Source organism: Schistocerca nitens, chromosome 7 (genome assembly GCF_023898315.1).
Source record: "Schistocerca nitens isolate TAMUIC-IGC-003100 chromosome 7, iqSchNite1.1, whole genome shotgun sequence".
NCBI classification, from domain to species: Eukaryota; Metazoa; Arthropoda; class Insecta; order Orthoptera; family Acrididae; genus Schistocerca; species Schistocerca nitens.
In genome coordinates this window covers 506,309,499-506,327,044 of record NC_064620.1, presented here as the reverse complement: position 1 = coordinate 506,327,044, position 17,546 = coordinate 506,309,499, and the positions used below count along the sequence as shown (strand labels likewise).

Here is a 17,546-nt window from a genome sequence, read left to right as displayed (position 1 = left end):
CTACCAACCCAAGTTCACCGCAGGATCAACAAGCCCAGCTATAACCAACACTTTTTCGCCTTTTTTCACACCAGATCTCCAGTTGCTTTCCAGTTCACCTTTATCTCTCCCCATATATTTTTATTTTCATTTTCATTTCAGCCTCATGTTGCACTTTCCACCTTCTAATACCATGTCACCCTCACACCATACCCACAACGACCCCATTAAGTTTTATTTACATTCCCTCCGCAAACATGCCTTCGCCCTAGCCAGATTACGCTCCCATATTTTATTTTCTCAGGCTTATCTGACATTTGTCATTACCCCCAAAGGCCTCACACCTAAAGTTCCCATCTCTGGCTGTAACCCTTCTTTCCATCAGTCCCTATACCAGTTCCAAACTGAAAATTCCATTGCCCTCACCCACCTAATCCTTCACCTACACATCAACTCAGCCAATGAACACACCCGTCAACTCCTATCCTTAATAAAAGTCCTTAATCTTTCCTCCCCCACATCCACACCGGCGGTTCAGAGCATCCTCCTACAGGCCATCTGTAAATTATAACAGCATGCCACCCTCCACCTCAAAAAACTATTCAATCTTCTGGTTTCCCACCTCCGGAAAGGCAACTCACTCGCCCTTCACAACCTTTCCAGCAAACCTCAACCTCCTCTCATTGCACACAAATCCAGTCTCTCCCATCTACTCAATCTCCCACTTCCAGCTCCACGCCCTCCAAAACCTCAAAATTCCAATCAACACAATCTGGAACCACAACACCCTAATTCAGTAGTTAACCTTTCCTCCAAACCTCTCTCCCAATCTGAAACCTCTGTCCTATCCAAAGGCCTCACCTTCAGCCCCACTCCCAGATTCAACCAAACAGCCCTCGTCAAAGATTAACTGTCCAACACTCTTACTCTCTGCTGGAAATATCACTTTGCCACGAAGAAAAATGATCCTAATCCTACTCCTAATGATCCAACTCCCCAAGAAACCATCCAAATTGAACCCTGCCTGGAACAGTTCCGTCCTCCGTCGCACCGGGACCCACCTCCTCTTCCTCAAAATCACCCTCTCCAAACCTTCCAGGAATTTGACTTCCAGCCTTGCATCTCAATCCTTCTTAAAAAACCTTAATACTATTCCCAACATCACCACTGCTGAAGCCCAGGCTACCCGTGATCTGAAGGCTGACGGATCCATCGTCATTCTTCCGGCGGACAAGGGTTCCACGACCGTGGTACTTGATCGTCGGCAGTATGTGGCTTAGGGACCGCGTCAGCTTTCAGACAACACCACATACAAAGTTTGCCAAGGTAACCCCATTCCCGATGTCCAGGCGGAGCTTCAAGGAATCCTCAGAACCTTGGGCCCCCTGCAAAACCTTTCACCTGACTCCATCAACCTCCAGACCCCACCGACACCCCGCACCCCTACCTTCTACCTTCTTCCTAAAATCCACAAACCCAATCATCCCGGCCGCCCCATTGTAGCTGGTTACCAAGCCCCCCACAGAACGTATCTCTGTCTACGTAGATCAACACCTTCAACCCATTACATGCAGTCTCCCATTCTTCATCAAAGATACCAACCACTTTCTCGAACGCCCGGAATCCTTACCCAGTCTGTTACCCCAGAAACCATCCTTGTAACCATTGATGCCACTTCTTTATACACAAATATGACGCACGTACAGGGCTTCGCTGCGATGGAGCACTTCCTTTCACGCTGATCACCTGCCACCCTGACTAAAACCTCTTTCCTCATTACCTTAGCCAGCTTCATCCTGACCCACAACTTCTTCACTTTTGAAGGCCAGACATACCAACAATTCAAGGGAACAGCCATGGGTACCAGGATGGCCCCCTCATACGCCAACCTATTCATGGGTCGCTTAGAGGAAGCCTTCTTGGTTACCCAGGCCTGCCAACCCAAAGTTTGTTACAGATTTATTGATGACATCTTCATGATCTGGACTCACAGTGAAGAACAACTCCAGAATTTCCTCTCCAACCTCAACTCCTTTTGTTCCATCAGATTCACCTGGTCCTACTCCAAATCCCATGCCACTTTCCTTGACGTTGACCTCCACCTGTCCAATGGCCAGCTTCACACGTCCGTCCACATCAAACCCACCAACAAGCAACAGTACCTCCATTATGACAGCTGCCACCCATTCCACATCAAACGGTCCCTTCCCTACAGCCTAGGTCTTCGTGGCAAACGAATCTGCTCCAGTCCGGAATCCCTGAACCATTACACCAACAACCTGACAACAGCTTTCGCATCCCGCAACTACCCTCCCGACCTGGTACAGAAGCAAATAACCAGAGCCACTTCCTCATCCCCTCGAACCCAGAATCCCCCACAGAAGAACCACAAAAGTGCCCCACTTGTGACAGGATACTTTCCGGGACTGGACCAGACTCTGAATGTGGCTCTCCAGCAGGGATACGACTTCCTCAAATCCTGCCATGAAATGAGATCCATCCTTCATGAAATCCTCCCCACTCCACCAAGAGTGTCTTTCCGCCGTCCACCTAACCTTCGTAACCTCTTAGTTCATCCCTATGAAATCCCCAAACCACCTTCCCTACCCTCTGGCTCCTATCCTTGTAACCGCCCCCGGTGTAAAACCTGTCCCATGCACCCTACCACCACCACCTACTCGAGTCCTGTAACCTGGAAGGTGTACATGATCAAAGGCAGAGCCACATGTGAATGCACCCACGTGATTTACCAACTGACCTGCCTACACTGTGTCACGAACCGTCTCTACTTCTCAGGAAAAGTTAACTCCATAGGGACACCGTTACGGTGTGGCTAATGGCTGTAAAGGAATTTAGTAGAGCTGGCCATGATGTCTCCTTTGTTGATGCTGCTGTGTCTGCGTTGTCCTTGTGGCTTCTTGTTGTCTAGGCGATGATTCCTTGGTTGCTTTGGGTCCAAGAAAAGGTGCGGGTTTTTTAATTATTACTGGTCTATCGAAAAATGACGCAGTATTCCACGGTTTCTTTGTATCAAACACATTTATTGCAAGAACTATATGCACAACTACACTCAACCGCGGCCAACACACAAGTGGCCGAAGACCCGTCGTAGACCAAAGATCACGGTCATAAGCTACAAAGAACATACAATTCCAATATCGATTATTGATCGCAACACCTAACTTAGTATTATCTTAAGCAAAAGCTTTTATAACACGACTTTAGTGTATAAGAAAATAAAGTGACGTCTATTAGCGTATCATAAAATAAAATGACGTCTATTTGTCAGTTCCATTACAACTGTGAAGCTTTCTATGTGGGAATTACCAGCAACAAACTGTCCATTCGCATGAATGGACACAGGCAGACAGTGTTTGTTGGTAATGAGGATCACCCTGTGGCTAAACATGCCTTGGTGCACGGCCAGCACATCTTGGCACAGTGTTACACCGTCCGGGTCATCTGGATACTTCCCACCAACACCAACCCCCTGCGGGTTCAGGGGTTAGAATAGGCCCACGGTATTTCTGCCTGTCGTAAGAGGCAACTAAAAGGAGTCTCAAATGTTTCGGCCTTATGTGATGGTCCTCTCTCGGGTTTGACCTCCATCTTTCTAAATTATTCCGCAGAGCGAGCCAATTGGGGAATGGCACCTTACATGGTGCACTGATTCCGTCATGCATTGAGACCTTTAGCCGGCTTTTTCGTCGTTGCAATGGTGTCCCGCTCGTTTTCCATCTCTTGGGCGAGGATACGTCCCTGGGTGCGATTACCACGCTGCACTCTGCAGTGTTGCTTTTAACTGCGACAACGACCTTGGACATTTTTGCACCTAAGATCCAGCACGGTAGCCAGTCCGTTGTGGTGGGGCCGCCATGTACCCTGTTGGTTGTAGCCCCCTGACAACACAGGGATCGCTCTACTGATGCCTGCGCCGTCAACTCCCCACGTATGCCAAGGAGTAGATGCCCATCTCCCTGGGGCATCAGGACTCCCGGCAATGGCCATCCTGCCAGGTGGCTATTGCTGCTGCTGGGTGGCGCCCGTGGGGAGGGCCCTTGGTCGGAGTAGGTAGCATCAGGGCGGATGACCTGCAATGAAGCGTGGTACATCATCTCTCGCTGGCGGCCAGCCACCAGCAGTCTCGAAGCATTCGAAGGCTCATTTTAAAGCTGACGTTTATGACCCCAAATCGTTCCCATCCCTGGCCACACCATGGGAGGAACGAAAGGCAATGAATGACAGTGACGTGTATTCGCCCAGGTATTTCGTCTGTACCAGAGCTGATGGTGACTCGTTTCTATCCGTGAAGCCTCAGTTCTTTGTAGAGCATTTAGAGGACACGTTTGGGGAGGTGGAGGGCTTGTCCAAAATGCGCTCTGGGTCAGTTTTGATAAAAACGGCATCCTCTGCCCACTCACGCAGGTTACTTGCTTGTGACAAGTTGGGGGATGTTCACGTTACCATCACCCCACATAAGAGTTTAAATATGGTCCAGGGTGTTATTTTCTATAGGGACCTCGTTTTGCAGTCTGATGACGAGCTGCGCGCCAATTTAGAGTGCCGAGGTGTACATTTCGTCCGACGTGTTCATCGGGGTCCGAGGGACAATCAGGTAGCTACCGGTGCCTTCATCTTGGCCTTCGAAGGTGATACCTAACCAGAGAAGGTCAAGGTGATGGTCTACCGGTGTGACGTCAAACCCTATATCCCTCCCCCGATGCGGTGCTTTAAGTGCTGGAAGTTCGGTCACATATCCTCTCGCTGTACTTCTAGCCTCACATGTCGAGATTGTGGACGCCCATCTCATCCCGATACTCCATGTGCTCCGCCTCCCGTCTGTGTCAACTGTGGAGAGCCTCATTCCCCTTGCTCGCCAGACTGCAGTATCTTACAAAAAGAATGCAAAATCATGGAATATAAGACCCTGGACCGACTGACTTACACTGAGGCTAAGCGGAAATTTGAATGGCTACATCCCGTGTGCATGATGTCATCTTATGCCTCCACTGTCACTCCTGCTCCAGCTCCTTCAGCTGCAAGATATACAGTCAGCTCTCAGAGTCAGAGGACCTCACCTGCCCCCTTGACGATGGGGGGGCCCCTTCTCTCGCTGTTGCTCCCACACCATCTACCTCGGGAACAGCACCCACTAAACCATCGGGGACACCAGTCCCCACTTCTAAGCCGGAGAAGCGTAAGTCTTCTTCGGCTTCTCTCGCTCGGAAGGGATCCCTTGGGTCACTCCCTTCCCAGGTTCCTACCAGCGGCACAGCAGACACCAACCAGTGGTTGAAGAAGCCACAGGTCGCTGGTCGACGGGCTTCGCGATCCTCTGCGGTCCCAGAGACTGACTCCAATAAGCCCTCTCAACAACGGCAACCAAAGGAACAGCGAGAGAAAACGACTTTGAAGACCCGTAAGACAAAGACACCTGCGGTGGCACCTACTGCACCGCTACCTAAAAGCTCTGCGTCTGAGGATGAGGTGGAGATCCTTGCGTCCGCTGAGGACCTCGATCTCGCCGATCCCTCAGACGCAGTGGATAGCACTTGCACGGGTGCCCCATCCGAGGCGGCAGGTGACACAGCGGCGTAATCTGCCTTCACAGTCCCGTCACGCCTTTCTCCGCAATGGACAATACCATCCTCCAGTGGAACTGCAGCGGTTTCTTCCACCATCTAGCTGAGCTCCGCCTACTTATCAGCCTTCACCCTTTCTTCTGCATTGCTCTTCAGGAAACTTGGTTTCCAGCAATGCGAACCCCCGCCCTCCGTGGCTATCGGGGTTATTATAAGAACCGGGCAGCATATGAAAGGGTGTCTGGTGGCGTCTGCCTCTATGTCCTTCACACTCTGCACAGCGAGTCTGTCCCTCTCCAAACACTTTTAGAGGCTGTCGCTGTTCGGGTGTGGACGCCACAGGCTGTTACCGTCTGCAGTCTTTACCTTCCACCGGATGGTGATGTCTCACAGCATGTCCTGGCTGCGCTGATAGCCCAATTGCCACCACCTTTCTTACTATTGGGTGACTTCAACGCCCATAACCCTCTGTGGGGTGGGTCAGTGGCAACAGGTCGAGGCGCCACCGTTGAGCATTTATTGTCGCAGCTCGATCTCTCGATTTTAAATGATGGTGCCTTCACACACTTCAGTGAGGCGCATGGCACATACTCCGCCATTGACCTTTCAATCTGTAGCCCTAGCCTCTTACCGTCTGTCCAATGGAGTGTGCATGACGACCTGTGTGGTAGTGACCACTTTCCGATCTTTCTGTCACTACCACAGCGTCACTCTTCTCTGCGCCCTAGCAGATGGGCTATGAATAAGGCTGACTGGGACTTGTTCTCCTCCACTGCCGCTATTGAGCCTCTCTCTAATGATGACATTGATGTGGTGGTTCAATCTGTCACCACCGGCATCGTTACTGCCGCCGAGTCTGCCATTCCCCGTTCCTCTGGGTCCCCTCGGCGGCGGACTGTGCCTTGGTGGTCGCCTGAGATCGCTGCAGCGATTAAAGATCGCCGGCGGGCGCTACAGCGTCACAAGCGACATCCCTGCATTGAACACCTCATCACCTTCAAACGGCTGCGTGCGCGGGCCCGCCGCCTTATCCGCCAAAGCAAGCAGGCGTGCTGGGAGCGATATGTGTCCACCATTGGCCTCCATGTCTCTCCATCGCAGGTCTGGGCCAAGATTCGATGCCTCTATGGCTATCGGACCCCTGTCAGCGTCCCTGCGCTCTCACTGAATGGAGCAGTTTGTACAGACTCCAGCGAAATTGCCAACAGCTTGGCAGAGCATTTTGCTCTTAATTCCGCTTCTTCCAATTACCCACTGGCCTTCCGCTCCATTAAAGAGCGGATGGAACGTCGGAGCCTTTCGTTTCGCACCCACCACCCAGAATCTTACAACGCTCCATTCAGTGAGTGGGAATTTCGCAGTGCGCTAGCCGCTTGCCCTGATACCGCTCCTGGGCCAGATGGCATCCACTGTCAGATGCTGAAACACCTTTCAGTGGACTGCCAGCGGAGCCTCCTCGATCTCTACAACCGTCTTTGGGTCGAGGGGGAGTTTCCGTCGCAATGGCGGGAAGGCATTGTCATCCCCGTTTTGAAACCTGGAAAGAACCCTCTGGAGGTGGACAGCTACCGTCCCATTAGCCTCACCAACGTTCTTTGCAAGTTGCTTTAACGGATGGTGAGCCGGCGCTTGAATTGGGTACTGGAGTCTCGGGGCCTTCTGGCTCCGTCTCAGGGTGGGTTCCGTAAAGGCCGCTCCGCCACCGACAATCTGGTGAGCCTGGAGTCGGCCATCCGTACTGCCTTTGCCCACCGTCAGCACCTGGTAGCTGTCTTTTTCGACATGCGGAAGGCGTACGATACGACATGGCGTCATCACATCCTTTCTATGCTTCATGGATGGGGTCTTCGGGGTCCTCTGCCGATTTTTATCCGCAATTTTCTGTCGTATCGTACCTTCTGCGTGAAAGTCGCGGCCTTGTATAGTTCCTCCCACGTCCAGGAGAACGATGTGCCACAGGGTTCTGTTTTAAGTGTCTGCCTGTTTTTAATAGCCATTAACGGGCTCGCTGCGGCCGTGGGAAATTCTGTCTCCGCTTCCCTGTATGCTGACGACTTCTGCCTTTACTACAGCTCTACTGGCATTGCAGCTGTTGAACGTTCGCTACAGGGCGCTCTCTGCAAGGCGCAGTCTTGGGCTGTAGCGCATGGTTTTCAGTTTTCGGCTGCCAAGACCCGCGTTATGCATTTCTGCCGGCACCAAACAGTCCATCCTGATCCACGGCTTTATCTTGCCAACGAACTCCTTGCTGTGGTGGAGACCCACAGGTTTTGGGGTGTAGTTTTTGATGCCCGGTTCACTTGGCTGCCTCAGATTCGGCAGCTTAAACAGGCGTGTTGGCGGCATCTAAATGCTCTGAGATGCTTGAGCCACACCCGCTGGGGCGCCGACCGATCTACCCTGATACGGCTCTACCGGGCGTTACTTCAGTCTCGTCTGGATTATGGGAGCCTGGCTTATGGCTCAGCATCCCCATCTGCGCTGCGGGTACTGGACCCAATCCTACACAGCGGCATACGGCTTGCCACTGGTGCTTTCCACACCAGCCCTGTGGACAGCATACTACTGGAGGCAGGTGTCCCTCCACTGCGGTTACGGCGCCAACGTTTGCTGGCCGCTTATGTTGCCCATGTTTTAAGCTTGCCTGGGCATCCAAACTATCGTCTCCTGTTCCCGCGATCGGTCGTCCATCTGCCAGAACGTCGGCCCCGGTCTGGTTGTACAATCGCGGTCCGCGTCAAAGAGCTTCTCTCCGGGCTTCGGGTTTCACTGTTCCACCTCCTTTCCGGGCCACTTTACATACACCCCCATGGTGTGTTCCTCGCCCTTGCCTTCGGCTCGACTTGGTACAGGGCCCGAAGGACTCAGTCCCTCCAGAGGCCTTCCGCCGCCGCTTTTATTCCATCCTGGCCGTGTATCAGGGCTCCAGCATTGTTTACACTGACGGTTCGATGGTTGCTGGTCATGTCGGGTATGCGCTCACTCTAGGAGACCATTTCGAACAACGTTCCTTGCAGGATGGCTGCAGCGTTTACACTGCGGAGTTGGTCGCCATCTTTCGTGCCCTGGAGTATATTCACTCCTGCTCAGGTGAGTCCTTCGTTATCTGTAGCGATTCCCTGAGCGGTTTACGAGCTCTCGACCAGTGTTTCCCTTGTTCTCGTCTGGTGATGGCTATCAAAGAGTCCCTGCATACTCTTGCCCGTTGCGGCCGCTCTGTGGTCTTTTGTGTGGACCCCCAGTCATGTCGGTATCCCGGGTAATGAACATGTTGACCGCCTGGTGAAAGAGGCCACGAGTAAACCATCTCTGGATGTTGGCCTCCCAGAGACTGATTTGCGGGCAGTCCTCCACCCAAAAGTTTTTGCGCTTTGGGACGCTGAATGGCGCGATCGGATCACGCCCAATAAACTCCGTGCCATTAAGGAGACGACGACTGTGTGGTGGTCATCCATGCGAGCCAACCGCAGGGACTCAGTTGTCCTTTGTCGGCTCCGCATTGGCCACTCCCGGCTGACACACGGTTATTTACTGCGCCGGGAAGACCCTCCTCTATGTCGCTGCGGGGCGGCTTTGACAGAGGCCCACATTTTGTTGGCCTGCCCCCTTTTAGCTGTGGTCAGGCAGACATTTGCGCTGCCTGATACGCTCTCTGCCCTTTTATGTGATGACCCTGTTATGGCTGGCTTAGTTTTACGTTTTATTCTGGCAGGGGGTTTTTATCGTTTACTCTGAGTGTTTGTTCTGTTCTTTTGTGTTGATTCTGGCCATTGGCCTACGATTTTACGCTGAGTTTTTAATGTGTTCTCGGTGGTTGGCATTTACTTTTTATCTCTCTGGTCGGCCAACCACCGTCACACTCTGTGTGATTTTAATTTGTTTTGTCTGATCTCTGTAGGAGTATTTCTTGTACTGTGTCGTCTGACGTCTTTCCTGCTGTTCGTTTTTATTCTCTTTGGGTGGTTTTAATTTTTTTGGAAAAAGGGACCGATGACCGTCGCAGTCTGGTCCCTTTAATCCCCCAAACCAACCAACCACCAACACCAACCTATCCGAACTCCGGAGATGGGAACTTGCTCTTCAGTATATCCTCTCTTCCCGTTACCCACCAGGCCTCAATCTCCGCTAATTTCAAGTTGCCGCCACTCATACCTCACCTGTCATTCAACATCATCTTTGCCTCTTCACTTCCGCTCGACTGACATCTCTGCCCAAACTCTTTGTCTTTAAATATGTCTGCTTGTGTCTGTATATGTGTGGATGGATATGTGTGTGTGTGCGAGTGTATACCCGTCCTTTTTTCCCCCTAAGGTAAGTCTTTCCGCTCGCGGAATTGTAATGACTCCTTACCCTGTCCCTTAAAACCCACTTCCTTTCGTCTTTCCCTCTCCTTCCCTCTTTCCTGACGAAGCAACCGTTTGTTGCGAAAGCTAGAATTTTGTGTGTGTGTTTGTGTTTGTTTGTTTGTCTGTCGACCTGCCAGCACTTTCGTTCGGTAAGTCACATCATATATATAACTTTGAAATAATGATGTTACACATTCGCTCTTGACCTGTATGATTTAAGATGAAATTGCCCTAATTTAAGAAGTTCAAGTTGCTGTTGGAAAATTTCTTTGTAGCGAAAATCACTGAGCTAGTATAAAATATGTTTTGTACAAGTTACCTCCCTTGATATTTTTGCTTTCTGCATCAGTACTTGACAGATGCACTAACATCCATCACAATCCATATGTATTTATTTACTTTTATTTGCAAGCAAACATCTCTTGCAATTTCCATTTGCCCCATATACACCAAAATCTCCTCTGTTCCTCCATCTATTTGCTTCAAGTGTGTCATTCTAGAAATTTTTATTACCGAATTCATTAGCTGTGGATTACTGTGTTAATTTTGTTAAAGTGCTCATGTCCCTTTACCTTTGTGTGACAATGAAAATAACTTGTGCAACTTTAAGAAGGTAGAATGGCTGTCCATTATGCTCCTTCAGGATGCAAAATTCCAAGTACTCCAGGTAGGTCCATATAGAAGTCAAATTAACTTTCCAATTTTCGCAGCTATTAGAGCCTTCTTCGGAGAGGGGAGAGGGGAGAGGGATTGATAGAGAAAGGTTGGTTTGGATGAAATGTCATTCAGGCCTCACAATGAAAGGCACTTCCATGTTGATGAAGATAAATATGACAGCTGCGAGTTAGTTCATGCAGAGCAGTTGCAATCATATTTAATCAAAAAACTGTAAGAAAAGTCTTAAGCCACAAAAGTCTATGTCTTTGTGAGAATATTGGCCAAAATAGAAAGTAGCAGATCAGTTTTGCATTAATTCATGGTGGGGAAACTATTTTAATGTATCTAACATATACAATTTTTGATTAAATTGGTATATTTCAGTGACTCATTATCTTCAAATCCATCAAAATTAGCTGAAAAGTTTGACTTTGAGACTTGCTTTGTTTCATTATTTCTAAACAAACTATTTTAATTTTATTCCCAGATGTGAAACATTTGGAAAAGTTGCTGGAAGATGCCGTTGTTTATGGACAGCCTAGAACATACAGACCATGGAAAAAAATATTGATAGTCGTGGAAGGAGTTTTTAGCATGGAGGGATCAGTAGTACACCTGCCAGAAATCATAAGATTGAAAAAGAAATACAAGGTATAAAATTATGAATTTTGAAATATTTTTCTTTTCTCATTTTTCACAAAAATGTTAATGTTATTGTCAATTTTTAGGCTTACTTATACTTGGATGAAGCGCACAGTATAGGAGCGATGGGAGAAAGAGGAAGGGGGGTGTTAGATTACTATGGCTGTGACCCAAAAGATGTTGATATTCTCATGGGGACATTCACTAAAAGTTTTGGTTCTGCTGGAGGGTATATAGCGGGATCAAAGGTGAGATTATCTGTTTTATTAGTAAAAAATGATGAAAGGAAGCATCAATCCATAAATCGAAAATGCTGTTTTGTAATACAATTTCTATATTTTCATTGGCAGAAACTTATCAGTTATCTTCGTGTGCACAGTCATGCTGCATGTTATGCAGCATCAATGTCACCACCTGTTATTCAGCAGATACTCACCTCAATGAAAATAATAATGGGAGAAGATGGCAGCAGTGAAGGTGAGAGAATTTAATACACTCTACTATATGTGCATCATAAATCAAATTTTGTGGAAGTCCTGGTGTAAAAGAAATATTCTAAAAAGGAAATACTATATTAGCGAACTAAAAATATGTAAAGGAGGCATATCAGGAAACCTAGTCGTTGCTTAAAAATATGAATTGCAGATAGGGGTATAAATGTAAATCTGCTTAGTTAGTTAGTTCAGTGGATCCTTTTGCATGACAACTCATAATGCCGTGGAATGAAGTCATTTTACGTTCGTGTCACAAATTAATTTGTACGTATGGTTACCTTCTGAACATTTTTTAGTAAAGAAAGAAATATCAAAAATTAAATGGGAAAATTGGGGTTGGCATGTTGGTGAAGTAGAATGGAAGACAAAACAAAGCATACAAAATTATGAAGCACTTGAATAAACAAAAGTGAGATACTTTACAACTAAATACCGTATTTACTCGAATCTAAGCCGCACTCAAATCTAAGCCGCACCTGAAAAATGAGACTCGAAATAAAGGGAAAAAAAAATTCCCGAATCTAAGCCGCACCTGAAATTTGAGACTCGAAATTCAAGGGGAGAGAAAAGTTTTAGGCCGCACCTCCAAATCGAAACAAAGTTGGTCCATTGTAATATGGGACACAATTTAGGTCGAATGAATGACGATACAGCTACAGTAGTTTGGTTCGAGTCGTAACCTTAGCAGTTAAGCTTTACCAGGTAGCCATTGCTATGCGTCAGGCGCTCCGTCCGTATTTATACGGGTACCCTTCCTTTTTCACGTGCTTCATCTGGTTTAAATTGATTGCTTATTTTGCTTTGATCTGATAAGTGCCGTTTTCTTTGTTATAGGTGTTTACATCACTCTAAGCTGAAAATGCATTACTGTACTGTGTCGTGCATTGACGCATTTTGATAGTGCGTGTTTACGGCCTGTCGCCGCTCCCAGCATGACTTGCTTTTGTGAGCTCTACCGCCGCTTAAAAAAAAAGAGGAATCGTCTCATTAGCGAAACAATGGCAAGATACAGCTATTTGTTGTTACTTACACTGCTGCTTTCTTTGATAATGATCAACAAGAACCAAATAATAGACTGCGTATGATAGAACATGTTCTGAACGAGAGTATAGCGAAAATTTTTCTCCTTTTGAAAATCTTTGCGGCCGCTTCTTTAGTACATCAAATTCTGCACAGAAATTAGTCATCTTACATTTAAAATCTAGTCAGTTGCCGTGCTTCATTTCTGACTATCACTATTAGGCATAAGAATAATACGAATATAAACATGACACGATACGTATATTCTTCCGAGTTTGCTGTTGTCTCACTCTAGTTTCGTAGTTTATTAGGCAGACAGGATTTAAATGAGATAGCAGCAAACATGAAAGAATACATGACAAAATGTTTATATTCGTATTATTCTTATGGTGAAGATAATACTGCATGTGATTCACATGTCATCAGGTTCCTATTAGCAACCATCTCTTCTCACAGGTAGGAAAAAACTCGGAACGTAGAGTTGGCCATATTGACAAACATCCCTAACAGTCTTGCCAGTCGGATTTTCGTAGTACATTGAAATTCTGCTACATTCGAAGATGAACAATAGGGAATTTGTATTTACTTCGTTGGATAATGTACGAAAATGCAGTGGTCGAAACTCGGGACGGAGAAAAAAAAAGCTCGTCTTCTACCTTTTTTGTTAAATTTATTTACTGATGCAGAGGTTTTGGCGCCAGTATTTATCTTTATGCCCACAAAGCATGCTTGTGTAGCGCTACATATATTCGACGGCAGAAGTTAGTTGTGGCGGCACCTACCAATATTTTTCAGAACTTCCGCTTGCTTTGCACTCGATTCTAAGCCGCAGGCAGTTTTTTGGATTACAAAAACCGGAAAAAAAGTGCGGCTTGGATTCGAGTAAATACGGTATAATTTCTCAAAAATTGTAAAGTACTTTAAATGTGCATGGACTGATAATGAAGAACAACCAGAAGTAAACACTAAAACCAATGACTATATAGATTTATAACAGTGGGAGAACTGTGAAAGTGATCAAGAAACAAAAAGTCACACGGCACTGATAATATAAATATAGAGCTGATTAACTATTTGCCTATCAGATAAACCATAGAATTTCTATTGTTTATTGGTCAAGCAGATGTGCCAGATGAATAGAATGAAGCTTTTCGTATGCCCTACTTATGAAGGAGGTTATAAAACACAATGCCCACACTACTGAAGAATAAGTGTGTTAAATTCTTCCTACAAACTGTATGCTAAAATTATAAACAAGGTGTTAATACCGATAGGGGAAGCACTGTGTTAGAGGTACAAAATAATTTTGGAAAATGTGGGTCATGTTGTGATTGTTTTTCACTTTGTCACAAGTAACTGAGAAAAGAAGAGAATTTAGCTTTCCAACTCATTACAGTTTTGTTGATCATGAAAAGCTGTTTGACAAGGTAACATTGTAGGCCATTGCAACTCCTGGAGGAAATCGTCTTGTCTTCTGTTCAAGTTGTCTACACCCGTGGTCCAGCGATAAATAGTGCATCGTCTGAATGTGATGTCTTGCTTTTGAAACCACTCATTGCCTTAATTTTTATAATGCCTTTCAACTCAGTGCTGATGTCCTAAGTGTAATGGTAGCACAGCTACAATGCCTTTCACTTTCTGACACATTGGTAATAACAATTAGTCCAGTGACATTTTGTGACAGATTTCTTGGCAGACTGTCTGCCTTTGAACCTGTTTCTGCCAGGGCTCTCCAGGGCCCACTTGCTGGCTTCTGGGAATGTCTGTGTTCCCTTGCATCAGCTACTGCTCGTTGCTTCGGAGAGTATAAAGTGCGTTACTGTTGTTGAATGATGCTCCACAAAAATGTCTATGATTTGCATTTCAAGCTCAATAGCAACAGAGGCAAACAACCCATTTTTATGTGGTGAGTTTTGTATGACACTAATATGTGAGAAATGAATACGGCTCAAAATTGATTTTATAGTTTGTGATCCAGTCGGCGTACCTCACCATGTTGTTTAGCGTTGTTATTAACCCTTTTGCTGCTGTAGGCGTACACATCCTGCTACACTGTTCCCCAAGTATTGTGGACGTGCATACTTGCATGGCTTGGATTTTCCTATAATGCAATGGACATGTGAATGTGTCCTGAGCCGCTGACGTCTCACTGCTGCGGAAGAGTTACTTCAATATCTTGGTGAAAAAAAAACTTCCAAGTGTTTATCATACAACATTTGTGCCCCATTGCATGCCATCATTTACAGAAAACCTCGTTTCAGTATCTTGAATTGTTTGAGATACGACGATTGTTATGACCATGATTCACAGTGTGCAAGGACGTGAATGGGCCTGTTGAAAACCACTGTCCTTTGGATATAAAACCCAATAACTTGAGAACAAAATACTGCTGCTCTAATATTTAAATAGAATTCCAATATCTTCTGTACATTTCATTCATTGCAAAGTATGAGCTAAAATCAACCATACGCGAAGTTTACTCAATGTGTTTTTACATCTGCAGAGTCTTTAAATTTTGCACAATGTTTTACTTAATTTGAAGCAACACAGTAAGTCTGGTGGATAATGGAAAGAAATTCAGTTCTTTATCGAGTGAAGATCTCGGACTATAAGAGGAGCAAAAATAAAAATTTTTCGCATGATGGTTTTTGAAAATTCAGATGATAAGTATTTTGTATCAGCCGGAATGCGATCTCTCGGCATTTGGCAACAGTACATCCGTAACAAATGCAGCCTGAGCATGGAACGCAAATAGCTCATATGTAGCAGTGAAAAGGTTAATACTTTATCTGTCTTTTCTTTTCTTTTTAGGAGTGATTCTTCATACAATTTTTATTTTGAATTTGTATGCTTTCATCCAGCTGTAGTGAGTAAATGTGGTGTTATTATAGCTGTTGTTTGGCTTGGTATGGTAAATATATGTCATAAACTATGTGAGAATATCTTGCAGTGCATGCTGTATAGCAACACTGGCACAATGCACATATTGAGGTCCACATATGGATTCGTAGAGAACTTAACACTGGTCAAAAGTGATATTTAAGGTATTCAATGAAATTCACACCAACAAAAGTTCCCATTTTTGAAGCTACCCAGAGAAGAAGGGAGGAAGAAGGAAGTTGCTAAGCTTGGTGTTAGCAAACATCTACATGGATGTCTAATTGCTATTGCACAGATTTACCTCATAGGAACTATATTCATTTTGTAGCTATTCTCCTGACATCTGGGTCCTACGTGATGAAGAAAACTTAAATTCATATCATTGATGGCAAGTCAAAGTTCTTCAGAGTTGTCTGAAGAAGCTTGGTATTCACAGCAAAGCAGACATCTGTGACTATTAACACAGCTTACTGTATTGAACTTGTGAGAAGATTTAATGTGTAAATGTTTTCATCATACTGTGTTAAAGAATTTCTTCTAAAAATTTGCAGCTCCAGTAAATTAAGTGGAATTAAGTGGAAAATAGGCTGGTACAGCTGTGCACTGCAATTACATTTGAGAACTCGTGACGCCTGTGCATCACAAGGCATGTGGAACCACGGGGCTGATGAGATGCTGCTGGGAGCTGGTCGCTCTCATCACAGTATTGGTCGCTGAGCCTCATAATGCAATTTAAAGAGAAGAACAGTTGCTGATTTTGTGAAATACAGCATTCTGGTAGTCCACAAATTGAATTTTCTATCAGTCTCTCATCTTACATGAGGGTTATGTAGCAAAAGTCATTGAAATGGAAAGGGAATGCTAAGTGAATTTAACAGAATAATTCAGGGCTACATGTGGAACTAAATGCACAGCCACATTGTTGCCAAATACTTGCAACCATATTGCCAAGTCTTTGCCTTGCTAAGGGCAGCTGTACAGCGAAATGCTTGTAATGCTTGTCTTATACAGGCTCACAGATGGGTGGTGTTAAATGCAATTGTTCTTTTGTGCTATGTAATCTCCTGTTACTTTCTAACATTCCTTTCAGCCTATCTTTATTTAAGGCACTCAATTAAATTTAAACTACAAATCCTCATTTTGGAAGCTTTCCAGCATGAAACAGAGCCGTTAATGCTCTCTCTCTCTCTCTCTCTCTCTCTCTCTCTCTCTCTCTCTCTCTCTCCTTTTTGGTCTACTAGGGACCATGGGGCTCGTCGTAACTCTCAGCTATCTTCCTCTACTTTTTTTTGGCCCAGTATCCATTCATCTTCTGGCTGTGAACCTGCTTCCTCTCATCTGTCCACTTAGGTCTGGCGTTGCCTGTATACTTCTTGCTTGTGGGAAACAGTGGGAAGACTCCCTGCAGGATGACCTGTCAGTATTTAGTTCCGTTCTTGTCTGTCTTTAATGGGATCCGCAGTTCCTCTAAGTCTGATTTAACAGAGGTGATCCACTTGGCTTGGGACACTTTTCCCCTACTTGTCACTGTGAGGATCCTGTTCGTGAGCCTAAAGTGATTCAGGCGGGTCATGTGCCCATAGAAGGTCAGTTGCCTTTTCCTCATACATGTGACTATGTCTTCCTGATGCTCGTAGCGCTCGTTATTGTGCCTGATTCTGTAGGTACTGTCTTCCTCTCTTATGCGTCCTAGTATTCTCCTCAGGATCTTCCTCTCTTTTTTAAGTTCTAGTGTCCTGAGTGGGCCCAGGCACTCAAAGGCATAGAGTGCAGAGGGTTTTACTTCCAAGTTGTAGTGCTTCAACTTTATGTTCTTGGATAGGTACTTGGAGGTATAGATGTTCTTACAGAAATGATAGGCCCTCTCGAACTTGGTGCACCTGGCGTCTATGGTCAAGGTTTTGCTCTCGCATGCTGAGATCCATTCTCTCAAGTACTTGACTGTA

General features: G+C 45.9%; 1 protein-coding gene across 4 annotated transcripts in view; it reads left to right on the top strand.

Annotated features, from left to right (window-relative positions):
* LOC126194740 (serine palmitoyltransferase 2) overlaps nt 1–17,546 on the top strand; it is a 419,658-nt gene that overhangs the window by 364,865 nt on the left and 37,247 nt on the right. For all 4 annotated transcript variants that reach the window (XM_049933004.1, XM_049933003.1, XM_049933002.1 and 1 more), the window contains exons 7-9: nt 11,052–11,215; nt 11,293–11,454; nt 11,557–11,683. In XM_049933004.1, the coding sequence (XP_049788961.1) occupies nt 11,052–11,215; nt 11,293–11,454; nt 11,557–11,683 (453 nt within the window). The remainder of the gene's footprint in view (nt 1–11,051; nt 11,216–11,292; nt 11,455–11,556; nt 11,684–17,546) is intronic.